This window comes from Mesitornis unicolor, unplaced genomic scaffold (assembly GCF_000695765.1).
Source record: "Mesitornis unicolor isolate BGI_N332 unplaced genomic scaffold, ASM69576v1 scaffold9136, whole genome shotgun sequence".
Classification (NCBI taxonomy): domain Eukaryota; kingdom Metazoa; phylum Chordata; class Aves; order Mesitornithiformes; family Mesitornithidae; genus Mesitornis; species Mesitornis unicolor.
The window spans coordinates 21616-34412 of NW_010191706.1; the positions used below are offsets into that span (position 1 = coordinate 21616).

At 39.7% G+C, this 12797-nt stretch overlaps 1 protein-coding gene across 1 annotated transcript in view; it reads right to left on the reverse strand.

Moving 5' to 3' along the window:
- The window catches only part of LOC104542496 (trafficking protein particle complex subunit 9-like), a gene marked incomplete at its 5' end in the record, with an annotated part of 31591 nt that extends 19269 nt beyond the window's left edge, over window positions 1-12322 (reverse strand). Inside the window, 2 exons of the mRNA XM_010186832.1 lie at window positions 8629-8772; window positions 12106-12322. Coding sequence (XP_010185134.1) covers window positions 8629-8772; window positions 12106-12322 — 361 coding nt within the window. The remainder of the gene's footprint in view (window positions 1-8628; window positions 8773-12105) is intronic.
- Between the last annotated feature and the right edge of the window lie 475 nt (window positions 12323-12797).

The window sequence follows — 12797 nt, forward strand, 5'->3', positions numbered from 1 at the left end:
AAAAAAACCTGTTGGTCTTCAAATTTTGCGCTATGCAAATGAATTCAAATCTTTTATTGCTGTTGCTACTTTACTCGGCCTCATTTATTTATTCCACTGCAAACTGAATAAATTCACTGAATTAGGGTCTGAACCGGAGTCACTGAAGGAACACAAGGATAAGCAGATCATTATTTGAAGCAGATCAACACACAGAGGCATTGTGGTTTTAGCAAACTTCACTTTCTAAAAGTCATGTATTTCTGGAAAATAAATTACACCTTTTTAATAAAGCAGTTTGAGTGAAGTTCTGTAAGAAGCCAGCTTGTCTCTAGGAAACACCAGTACCAGAGAGATTTTAAAAGAATAAAAGGAGCCCAGAGAGTTTGACCCTGCTGCCACTATTCCGCATTAAAGAAAAAGGGTTTTTAAAAAAGCAGGAAAAAGTGTTGCAGATAAACAACTCCCAGCAACAGGAGCACATAACAGTGCTGCATTTTTGGACTACATGATCCCTGTGGTCCCTTCCAACCTGGTATTTGATGAATTTTATAGCACACAACTGAAGATTACACAGAACTAGGCAAAAAGCTGCAAAATTCAGAGTACCAGTGAATGAGAAGAGTTAAGCGGCTTTTAAGAAGCTTCCTCCTACTTCACATGCGATCTCAGAAGTCTTTTATTACAATATGTCACAAAGCATTTGCAGTCAAGCTTTTTTTTAAATATATTCATTTTTAAACCATATAGTGCCAGTACTAAACATTGAACACATGAGGTGACAACTCTGTTCACTTACTTTTTTTTGGAATACACACACACACACACACACACACACACGAGATAAGATATGGCAGTATGCTAAAGCTGTAAAAAGATTTCCCGTTAATGGCTAAGAACCTACCATCCTGCTGTAAATATTCCCTGGTAATTGTATTGAAGACTTCAGTCTCCATCCTGAAATTGGTTCATTTTAATATGATAAGACCAATCAAGCTGTCTTCCTTTTGAAAGGTTTATTGGTTAGGCAAAACCAACTTGCAGGCACTTTGTCAACTCTAATGCAATGCAGTGTATTAAAACAAATTCATTAATGTCAGTTAAGTAAACCCCACTTCAACTCAGAACTTTGTTAAACTTCTGTTAAAACACCAAGTCTCAATTTGCAGTATAGTCTCTGTTCAGTCCAAGTAGAGCTTCATGCTTTCAGCCCTTGAAATAAATAACATTTACCTTTCCAAAAGTTAATTTACACACGTCAGAGGATCCTAGGCTGTCCTAATTTAAATGTAGTATTCAGGAATAATGTTCCTTATGACTACAAAACACGGCACATTACTGACAGGCTACGTCTGTATTAGCAAGTACTGCAGCACAAAAAGAGGGGCCTACAGAGCAAAGCAGTTGTTGCCTACATGACACACATGTAGGGGATTCCTAATTACTACCAATAATCTCTTCACACAACACCACAATCTTATCCACTCACTGCTTATTCCATCTCTTCTAATCACTCATTAATCAATGTACCAAAAGGGGTTTTTTGGGATTCAGGAACATCCTATTAACTACATCAAGATCATATTGATGCACCATCATTCCTTGGAAAGAACATTATGGCAAGAAATCACACTTCAAGGATGTTCCAATTCCTTCCCATTAGATCACTGTTATCCATATATTTATTATTTACTATAGTTCCTTACAATTTACCCAGTACAGACACCACATTTGCTGAACTCCGGATGGGTTTAAAGGCTGGAGTTTGGTTTAGCTGACTTCAAGAGAAGTGTTGATGACAAGGTGAGGTCCAGACATCTGGGTCAGTACCAGGACAGCCATAGATGTGTAAAGGGACCAATGAATTTTGTCAGAATAATCCTTGGGATGGCCAGGATCACAAGGATGACTACAATGAAGACATCTACACTGAAAACACCTCCTTTACATAGAAATTCCATCCCTCTCTGAACTCAAAAAATGCAGAGATACACTTGCCATTCACAAATTTAAAATAAGGCAATTTCTTAAATCTACTTATTGCAACTGTTAGTAGTTCAACTATTTAAACTTCTTTTAGCATCTTTGAGCCTTATTTGGTACCTGAAATTTATTACTACTCCATTTACAATTCAGATCACTCTCTACCATAAACCATTTCTAATTACACTTGGAAAGAGCTCCACAGATTTATTCTCTTTAGAAAAAGAGCCAAACCTCAGCATCTTCTTCCCTAAAAAGAAAACCTTGATCAAAATTTTCTGATCCAGATCAATCTTCCCTGAGTGTCTCTTTTTATACCTCAATTATGTTTCAGTTCTGGCAGGCTTCCTGCTGCTAATATGTTTGAAGACATTATTAGCTTTTATAAGTTCAGCAAGTCACGCCTCCAAATCTTTTCTGGCCTTATATTCCTCCCCCCCCCCCCCACCCATTTCACTTATGAGGGTTGACATTCCCTTCTGCTCTGTGTTTGGGCATAACATCCACTTTTATACAGGAAACTTTTTTTTCCTCCCTCAATGGCATTTATTTTGCTGGTTTGATTATATGATCATTTGTTTTAATGGAGAAGGAGAATACAGTTACTAAGAATCTACCGTGGCATCTTTCAGCAGCCTCCATGCTACCAGCAAACAGCATGCTACAGCAAGCTTTTCATTTCTTCCAATTAGCTTCTTTAATTTATGTATCTCCTTTCAAAGTTTAATACTACCACCATTAAGGTGGTTTATTTATTTTAAAATTGGGCATTCATAGTTTTTAATCCTACATTTTCTTTCTTTCTTTCTTATGATCTTGTTTCCTGTGTCCTAAATATTAAGAACAAGAGAAGAAAAAAAAAAGAGGAGCAGCACTACGGGAATAGGCAGGAAAAAGAGTAAACAGAGGGAAGCAATGGCAAGCAACCAGCTCAAAGCAAAAAAAAAAAGAGCTGAACCTCTCGAGAACTCTTGTCTACAGCAGCATATACAGAGAAAGGTCATAGCAAGGCTTAAAGAAGAGAACAGAAGAGCTGAAGGAACAGACAGCAGCAATTTCTCCTCAAGAAGCTGGCTGGGCATGGTTTGAACAGGTTTATTCTTCGCTGGATTAAAAACTGGCTGGGCATCCAAAGAACAGAGAGTTGTGGTGAATAGAACTAAATGCAGTTGGTGCCTGGTCACAAGAGGTGTTCCCCAGGGCTCAGTTTTGGGGCCAGTCCTGTTTAACCTCTTTATCAGTGATCTGGATGAGGGGATTGAGTGCTCCCTCAGCAAGTTTGCAGATGACACTGAGTTGGGAGGGAGTGTTGATCTGCCTGAGGGTAGGAAGGCTCTGCAGAGGGACCTGGACAGGCTGAATCAATGGGCTGAGGACAACTGTATGAGCTTCAACAAGGCCAAGTGCTGGGTCCTGCTCCTGGGTCACAACAACCCCATGCAGCACTGCAGGCCTGGGGACGAGTGGCTGGAGCTGCCAGGCAGAAAAGGACCTGGGGGAGTTGGTCAACAGTGACTGAACATGAGTCAGCAGTGTGCCCAGGTGGCCAAGAAGGCCAACACCATCCTGGCTTGTATCAGCAATAGTGTGGACAGCAGGAGCAGGGAAGTGATTGTGCCCCTGTACTCAGCACTGGTGAGGCCACATCTCGAATCCTGTGTTCAGTTTTGGGCCCCTCACTCCAAGAAGGACATTGAGGGACTGGAGCGTGTCCAGAGAAGGGCAACGGAGCTGGTGAAGGGTCTGGAGCACAAGAATGATGAGGAGTGGCTGAGGGAGCTGGGGTTGTTTAGTTTGGAGAAAAGGAGACTGAGGGGAGACCTTATTGCCCTCTACAACTGCCTGAAAGGAGAGGGCGTGGATCTCTTCTCCCTCATAACAAGTGATAGGATGAGAGGAAGTGGCCTCAAGTTGCACCAGGGGAGGTTTAGGTCAAGCATTAGAATACATTTATTTACTGCAAGAGTGGTCAAGCACTGGAAGGGGCGGCCCAGGGAGGTGGTGGAGTCCCCATCCCTGGAGGTGTTCAAGAAGCACCTGGATGTGGCACTTCAGGACATGGTTTAGTGGGCATGGTGGGGTTGGTTTGATGGTTGGATTTGATGATCTCAGAGGTCTCTTCCAGCTTTCATGATTCTGTGATTCTTTAAGTTGCTCCAACAGACCCTCAAAACAAAAGGTGTTTTTAAATTATCTCATGCTCTAGAGTAGCAGTGTTTATTTATAGGCTTAAAGGTTATTTTTATCCCTTTCTCCAATGAATGCCATTTAATAAAATCTTTGTGTGGAAGCATAATTCACCAAGGGCCCATGTAGCTTGATTTCATTTTCTCAGGTGTATGAGTGGAAATTCAACACAATGTTTTAAGTAAAGATCCTCAAAAATCGAGTTTGGTCTTTACTGTCACCAATATAGGCTTGGCAGACGGGTTACACTTACGGGCATTTCCACATTTGCTTTTGGTCTGGCTGCCAATTTTTATGAGCCTAGTTTAATATTCTTCCTTATTTCCTATATTTCTACACAGCAATTTGAAATTTAAATATCACCATGCGAATGCATATGCAATCCGTCCTATAAATAAAAATGTCTGTAAAATACTGCATGCTTTCCTCTTTCAAGCTGTGAGATAGAAATGTATATTTTAAGAGTTGTCAGCCACCACGTCTGACATCAGCAAATTACGACCAGTCCAGGCCATAATTTCTAAAGATAAACAGGGTTTGGAGATTTTTTTTTCTTAAACCAAGCTCACCACTCCTTTGCAAAGGGCACAGACCTCATGCAGCCGCCGTCACCTGAGCACAGCAGTCTTGAAAGGACGATAGAAGGTCCTGAAAGCAACCTCAGATGCAGTCCCTGGTCCTCCAACCACCAACAACCCAAACCTGTCAAGGCATCAAAGAGGTCTGCCCAGTCACCACTGACAAGTCCATCACCACTAATCGACAGGATGAGAGGGACTGAAATAACATCAATTTTGGCAGAAATTCTTCATCAGGGAGGATGATCTCAGCACAGGCTAAGAAGAAGTCTTTTTTAGAAGGTAAGAGATTGCTTGCATGAGCAAACAGCCTGGAGCCAAGCTTACACACCTCTAAGGTTGGATCAGCTTGTAGGGTTTTAAAGTGCCAACTAACAGCCACTACTGCAGGAGGGACAGAATCCTGCTATCGTGGAGTTCAGAATCACATCAGTGACATCAAGACAACTAGGGATATTTCTGAACATTTAATTCAGGACCTTTGAAAGGAACAAGATCCTTTTTCTGAGATAGAGCTATGTTTCTATCATCCCACTGACCAAGTGCAGCCATAGCATGCAATCACTATCTGAGATATACCATAAAAACAGCTCCTGACCAAGTAATGATCTCAGGCAATTCATAGTATGGAGATACATAAAGTAGGCAAACTGAAAATTAAAATCTACGCAGAGAAATCCCTCCTAATGGAGACTGATGAGCTCTGTTGACAAGGTTTGCTTCTGAAAATAAAATATCCAGCTACAGTGAGGAAACCCTCTAAGTCCTTCGTCATGTGCAGGACTTCATCTGTCCTCTGGTTGGAGAGAAGTGTCACAAGTTTAAAGACTTCATCTCTTTCAGCAGAATCAGTGACTGTGATGAGTACCCACTCCAGGAAAGGCATATGTCTCTATTGAAGGGGTATTTGCAACGAAGCCCAGGATATTGTTTGTAGTTTGCTAGGGCTAAACCAAATTTCCTCATGATAACAGTAGGAAGATACTGTGCTGACAATTCAGGTGGCTAGAGGAGCACCTAAAGGATCGCAAGAGATCTCAGACAATCATGCAGGCTGTGTCCAAAATCAATTCCATGATAGAGAGAAGAAAAAATACAGAACATTATTGTTTGTCTTGGTACCTTTGCCTGTTGACTATGCAGGACCAGCGGGTAGAACTGGTGATGAAAGGCCAACATGCACCTTCACAGTAGCCTCCATAATCATAAATAGCTGCCAAAACGCTTTGGGAACCAATCTGTGTCCTAAAGTCTGGTAACAGAGGATGCAGCTGAAATTAACAGCCACGTAGCCACTAACCATTAACCACGCACAGGAATGACAGGAAGGCACCCTAGCACATTTCAGGAAGCACTTCTAGATCTTCTCTCCATCACCTACTGTCACTCACCTCAAGAATAAAACCATCCGGAACACTGGTGAACAGATGAAAAACAACCTCTGCAGGCGTCATGCAAGGCAGAATCATCATAGAGGCAGAAATTTAAGTAAACTACAGACAGATCAGGAGAGGTCTCAGGTGTGAAGCCTGTCAGCTCACTAGGAGGCTGAGAAGAACTAAAGCACAAAATCCCAGGACAGGAAGATCTTAATGGCAGAGGTATCCCGAGAAGCACTGAAAAGTGTACACTATTTCCCAAATAATAAAACAGAAAAATTCAGAGGATCTTCAACAAACCAAACTCACCCCAAAAAAGGAATGAAGCGTTCATAGCTTCACTGCATACCATGAATGGTGAGAAAAGGTCACCTGAGTGCACTGAGATCCTGGCCACCAGAAACAAAACAGCAGGCACGACAGTTGGAAACCCAATAAACATCTGAAATGATGTGAGCTTGCAGGGGTGATGCCCATTCTCCCTCTGTAAGTGCTTTCTGTGTGGACACTCACTTTTTGATGAAGATCCCAAATAAAATATTGGGGTTTTTTCCAAGTATTTGACCTTAGCCTAATCAAATTCAGTGAGCTGTACACACAGTCTTATGTTTCAAAAAGCATTATGCAAGAGGTTTAATTCTGAGCAACTTTGCAACTGCACATTTATTTCTTATTTAAAGAAAGAGCGATTCTCAAGGGCTTGTTAACATTAAAACATAATGGCTTTAGATTAGAGAGCTTCTATGCAGAGAAGCTTCTAAAAGAGACCTTCTACCTCTCTTTGCTAAGCAGAAGACTGCGGTTTACATATTTATATAACTAAATAGTTTCATTTTAAATCAGCTTCCATGTTGTTAAAATAGTGACTGACATCTACCACTTACTTTATAATTTTTATCCAGGTTTGCCAGCCTGCGCGGTTGGAAATTGTAATTTCAGTAAACATACACAAAAGTTGTGGTTTAAAATAGTTATTCAATTAAAATATAAGAAAATGTTGTTTTAAACACAAACCAGTTTTGTCTACACATTTGTATTCCGTTAACAGAATCAAGAGCTTCTAATTGATAATCTTTAATTATAACCTCTTTAGAAATAGGGATTAGCAATATCATATGTGGACATGCATTGGAGCAGAGCTCAAAGTCTTGTCTTCAGCCAAACCTTCAACGAAGCTTCATTAAAAGTCCAGGAAAATCCAAGGCCCTTTTGACAGCAAATAAGATCTACAGACAAAGATTAATTTAATCCAGTTTATCAGCTCCTCTCCTTCCTCCACTACTGATTTCAGCCACTAAACAGAGGGGATTCACTGGGAGGCAGAGACATAAAGCTCACCAGCAAAGTTCTTAACAGCAGAAGTCACCACGGAGAGACATTTGGCCATTAATAAATGAAAAAAGAGGGGAAAATAAACCTGGATTGTTTTACTCCCATCCTCTTTATCGTAAACAAGACAATAACTGAAAAATATACCCCTTTTACTTAATTTAATGTGAATAAAAAACATTTTTTAAATGTTTCATCACTAATTCTGTCTCATTATTCTGGGTGCTAAATAAATCTGTCAAACATTTTTCCTAAGAAACATAACACAAACAGTATATTTGTCACCTTTTCCTTCTCCAGGTGATTTTCTAAGTGCTACACGCCACCTTCCCAAAAGGGTCCTTGCACATATCATTACCATTGCTCAAATTCACCCACAGACTCTTTCATTCCATTGTTATCCACTTACAGATTTAATAAATCCCACTGAAATTTATTGCTGAATAATAATTTAAAAAAATCAACCCACAAATTGAAAGAAACCACAGAAACTTATCTGACTTCCAGAAATGCAATTCTACTGTTAAATATTGTTGAACTCAACTCCATCATGCTCAGCTACCACAAGTCCATTGTCTCAAACACAGGGACAAGGATTGTGCCGACTCCATTAAATGACTTTTGTGTCCAAACCATTAATGTTTCATCCGAAAACGTCTCTCATCAGAAAACTCAGTGGATTCACTCTGAACTCCAGTACACGCTTCCCTTCCAAATTTACTTTTCAGCTTCAATTCCTCTCAATCTCCTCATTAATAGCACTTACGAAGGCTTGAAGGCTGCTAGAATTTACAAATAATACTTCTTTTCTTAGTCCACACACAAATTACAGAATGATAGAATCATTTGGTTGGAAAAGCCATTTAAGATTAAATTAAGCCCTCCAATCATATTCCTAACATTTACCAGGGAAACAGAGCATTAGGCTTGAAGCAGTCAACCTACAGATGAAAAAAAATTAGGACAACTTCATTTTAGATGCTACACATGAAGGTTGGAACATTGTAATATTTAAAACTAATGATGATGTATATGTGATTGATTACCAGCAATTACTGACAGGTGCACAGAATTCCCTAACTTCCCTGATCTCCATTACTACGCAAATTAAATATATTTCCAAAAAGAAGTCACATTGTTTGACTGTGGGACAAAAGAAAGTGTGGATATCTCATTTTTTAAAAAAATCATACCTTGATCAGAAAGAAAATCCAGCATGGTCTGGAGAAGGAAAGACAGATGCCTGACGCATAGAGCAGGATTGCCCATTCTTCTGGAAGCATAAACCAGTTCATGAAGCAAACGCATCTGTACTGCCGCCCATCCTCTATGAGTGCCTAGAAAGTAAGCAGTCATTTAGGGTTTTTTTAAGCTATAAGTCATCACAAGTCAATTGGTTGTGCTTTTCTTTATATACTAAGCGATAATTAAATTTTTATTTTATATATATATATAAAGTCACCCAATGGAACCAATAATTACTAAATCCAAATCTTGTACTCAAAACAAAAGAAAAATTTACATCTTCGAGTTTGCTTGAATATCTAAATGTGAAAGCAGTTTTTGTTTCATATGCTTGTCTATCAACTAATAAATTTATCATTAGAGTTCAGGAAATGAAGTTAACGCTTGCCATGAAGTAAGAAATTGAAATGACATTGAAAACCTTTAAAGTTTTCTATTTTTGTTTAAATTCTCTGAACAAGAAATTCACCTGAGCTTTCAACAACATCTTCACCAGAAACTTCTTTTTTATCCAAATAAAGTACTTCTTAAGTTTCTTCGAAGATCAAGCAAAGATGTTTTCTCTAAATGCTATCTTGGCTGTTAAAAGTCAGTAAAAAAGCAATAAAACTACAGGACATGAGGCACATTTCCTGATTTTCAGTCTTTAAAAACTAAGTTTCGGGCTATAAATTATTTCACATTTGCAAAGAGTCTATGGTAACAATAAACAGATCAGCATAATGGAACTTTCCTTTCAAAAATGTAATATGCAGTACTCTTCAGGAAACTTAAACCTGCTTTTAGTAGTAAGCAAGAGCAATAACTTTTAAATAACAGTTATTCCAAGATGTGCAATAATTCTTAGACTTTGAAACAGTCTTCCTTCTAACATTACCTTTCAGCATCTGGCAAACTTTTCTAGAAATATTTACTGCGGCCAAACCTTGAGAGTTTCCATTCTGCACACAAGAGTACCATTATTTTTCATGTGTGAAATGTCATTTTTATCAAGTAGTTCTTAAAGTTTACAACGATCTTTCCGTACGTCTCTGAAACAGCCACTTGAAGGGCAAAAAGAGTAAAGTCTGACAAAGCACTTAACTGCACCATAAAGGTAAGGCAAAAATGAAAGATAAATACCAATCATGTCACTTTTTTAAAACTGTCACTTCTTGCAGAACTTCTACAACCTCTTCTCCAACACTGTCTCGTCCTGGTCTTATTTTCCCTCATAGGCCACAGCATATTTTTCCCAGCACATTCTTTCTTCCTAGACTCTTTGTCTCTTTCTGTCTAGTCCACTTGGCATTTTCTGCCTCTTCCCACATATCAATTCCTTCAGTGATGGCTAAAAACATTACAGTTTAAAAAAAAAAACAACTAACCATCCATACATCCACAGTGGGTTGTCTACATGCCTGTTCCATCAGTGGAGCTAAGAGAGCTTGGAAAATATCACCCAGTGGGTAGTAAGACAAGTTGATTCATATTATACCTTGACTGAATTGGCTAGATACCTCCATTATTTCAATTGCTAAGTGATCTACCACAGACTCACAGAATGGTTTGGGTTGGAAGGGACCTTAAATCTCCCCCAGTCCAACCCCTGCCATGGGCAGGGACACAGGGGCTGCTCAAAGCCCCATCCAACCCGGCCTTGAACACTGCCAGGGAGGGGGCATCCACAACTTCCCCGGGCAACCTGTGCCAGTGTCTCACCAGCCTCACAGGGAAGAATTTCTTCCCAATATCTAGTCTAAATTTTCCCCCCTTCCAATTTAAAGTCATTACACCTTGTCCTATCACTCCATGCTCTTGTAAAAAGTCCCTCTCTAAGCCCCCTTCAGTTACTGAAAGGCTGCAATAGGGTCCCCCTGGAGCCAAGCCGCCCCTCCCCTCCCCTCCAAGCTGAACAGCCCCAACTCTCTCAGTCGGTCCTCATAGGGGAGGTGCTCCAGCCCCTGATCAACTTCGTGGCCTCCTCTGGTTTTGCTCCAACAGCTCCATGTTCTTCTTTTATTAAGAACTTCAGAAGCAGACGCAGGTTTTGTGTGGGGTGGGGTCTCACCAGAGCAGAGCAGAGGGGCAGAATCACCTCCCTCGCCCTGCTGGCCACACTTCTTGTGATGCAGCCCAGGATAGGGTTGGCTTTCTGGGCTGCAAGTGCACAATCCTGGCTTAACCACCACCTCCAAGTCCTGCTCCTCAGGGCAATCCATTCTCTACCTAATCTGTATTTGTGCATACATAGGAATAACTGAACTTACAACTGAGCTTACACAACATCATCGAACTGGAATCCCAACAGTCAATGTACTCTCACAAAAAGGAAAGGAATATTTCAGCTGCTCTTTATTAATATTTAAACCAGTTCAGAGTTTTGGTACTGATGAACTCCACCTCCGGGAAAGGAATATTTCAGCTGGTCTTTATTAATATTTAAACCAGGTCAGAGTTTTGGTACTGATGAACTCCACCTCCTTTCCTCCAACACATGGTCAGTCTGTTGCTTGCTGTTTTCCGCTGCAGCTGCAACATATAGTGAATGGTTCCCAGAAACGCTACTATACAAAAGAATGATGACATTTGGCCAACTTGGAAGTGTTTACTCAAGAGATGCCAAGCTGCCTCTTCCTTTAGAGGAAAAACGCAGCATAGTATATTAAAAATCAAGATAACTTTTAAAATCATTGCTTTGTATAGAGCTTTAGGTAACATTGCTAAAACTGTTGAAATACAGCTTACCTAAAGAAGGGCAGCAAGCAGCACAAAACTTGCACAAGAGAACACCGTATTTAACAGCTACAAGAATTGCCACATTCCTTATGGACTATTCATCCTTTGGCTTTTAATAGATGCAATTAAACATATGTAGCATCTAAAACTACTGAAATGTCTTAAGCAAATGCTAGTCTTACAGATAAGATCACTTTGATCTGATATGTGGAAAAATGTGACATATTTGACCTTACAACTGCATTATATGTATATGTGTGTGTGTCTATATACAAAAATATGTAAAAGAATCATTCTTTCATTATGAAAACAAACAGCAACAAATACCAAAAGAAATACAATTTCTGATGCACGAGTTGAAGGCACTTTAATTGAAAAATACTCAAACACAAGAGACAATTTTTTTTGTTCTGAGAAGTATATAACCAAAAACATTTTTGAAAAAGAGTAGAAATGAAGTTCTCATAAATAAAGCAATTATTTGCTGCAAACAGAGGTATAAAGCAACACATTCAGCTGCAGTTCACAGCAGTTTGAAATTACTGAAAGCGACACTAAGAAGAAGTGAAGGTGCAGTGTTAAAGAACTGCTCTATTGGCCGCAAACAGTTTCAGATAGGTACATGATTTTGATTTAATTTGAAATCTCTCAAGGAAATTAGGTATAGAAATCCAGTCAAGTGACCTACTATGCTAAATCACACTTACCTTTGCTGAAATCTTTAGGGTCCAATGATAAGCTGTAGCCAGGGAGAGTTTCCAAAAGCAGTTTGTAGCAGGCCCTCCAGCCGGGTTCGGGGATGCTGGGTGCGGCGCACTGCATCGCTGCTATACGCTTGAAAAACGCAGACTTGCGGTGAAAACCAATACGTTCATACAGCTCGGAAAGAATGCTGTAACGCTGGATTTTCTCTTCTTCTGAAAGCTGAAATTTCAAGGCAAGAAAGAAAAGGATTGGTTTTAATCAACATTTTACAGTGTAAAAAAAAAAAAAAAGCCTGTAGTAGACTTATCTCCAGCACTACAGAAGGCCACTGATTTTGCATGTAGCCAGTCACGACAGCTTCTACTGCCAGGAAAACTGAAGCTTGCTTCAAGTTCAACAGCTACCAAAAGCAGCCAAGATAAAGTTCGTTAGCAACTTTATTTGTCAGTGGTACTAACAAGTAAATCGTCAAAACAGTCAATAACAGCCCAACAGCTCCACATTTTATGGAAGACATTGAACACGATATTCATGTGCATGAGAATGCAAAAATACACCACTTCCAAAATCTACTGATTTACCAAGTTAAACATTTTAATCCCTTTAAGGTTAAATCTCATTATTCATCTTGAAATCTCAGGCTATGAAAGCAAAGAAACTGTCTCCATTTTTCTCTCTCTCTGATCTTGTAAAC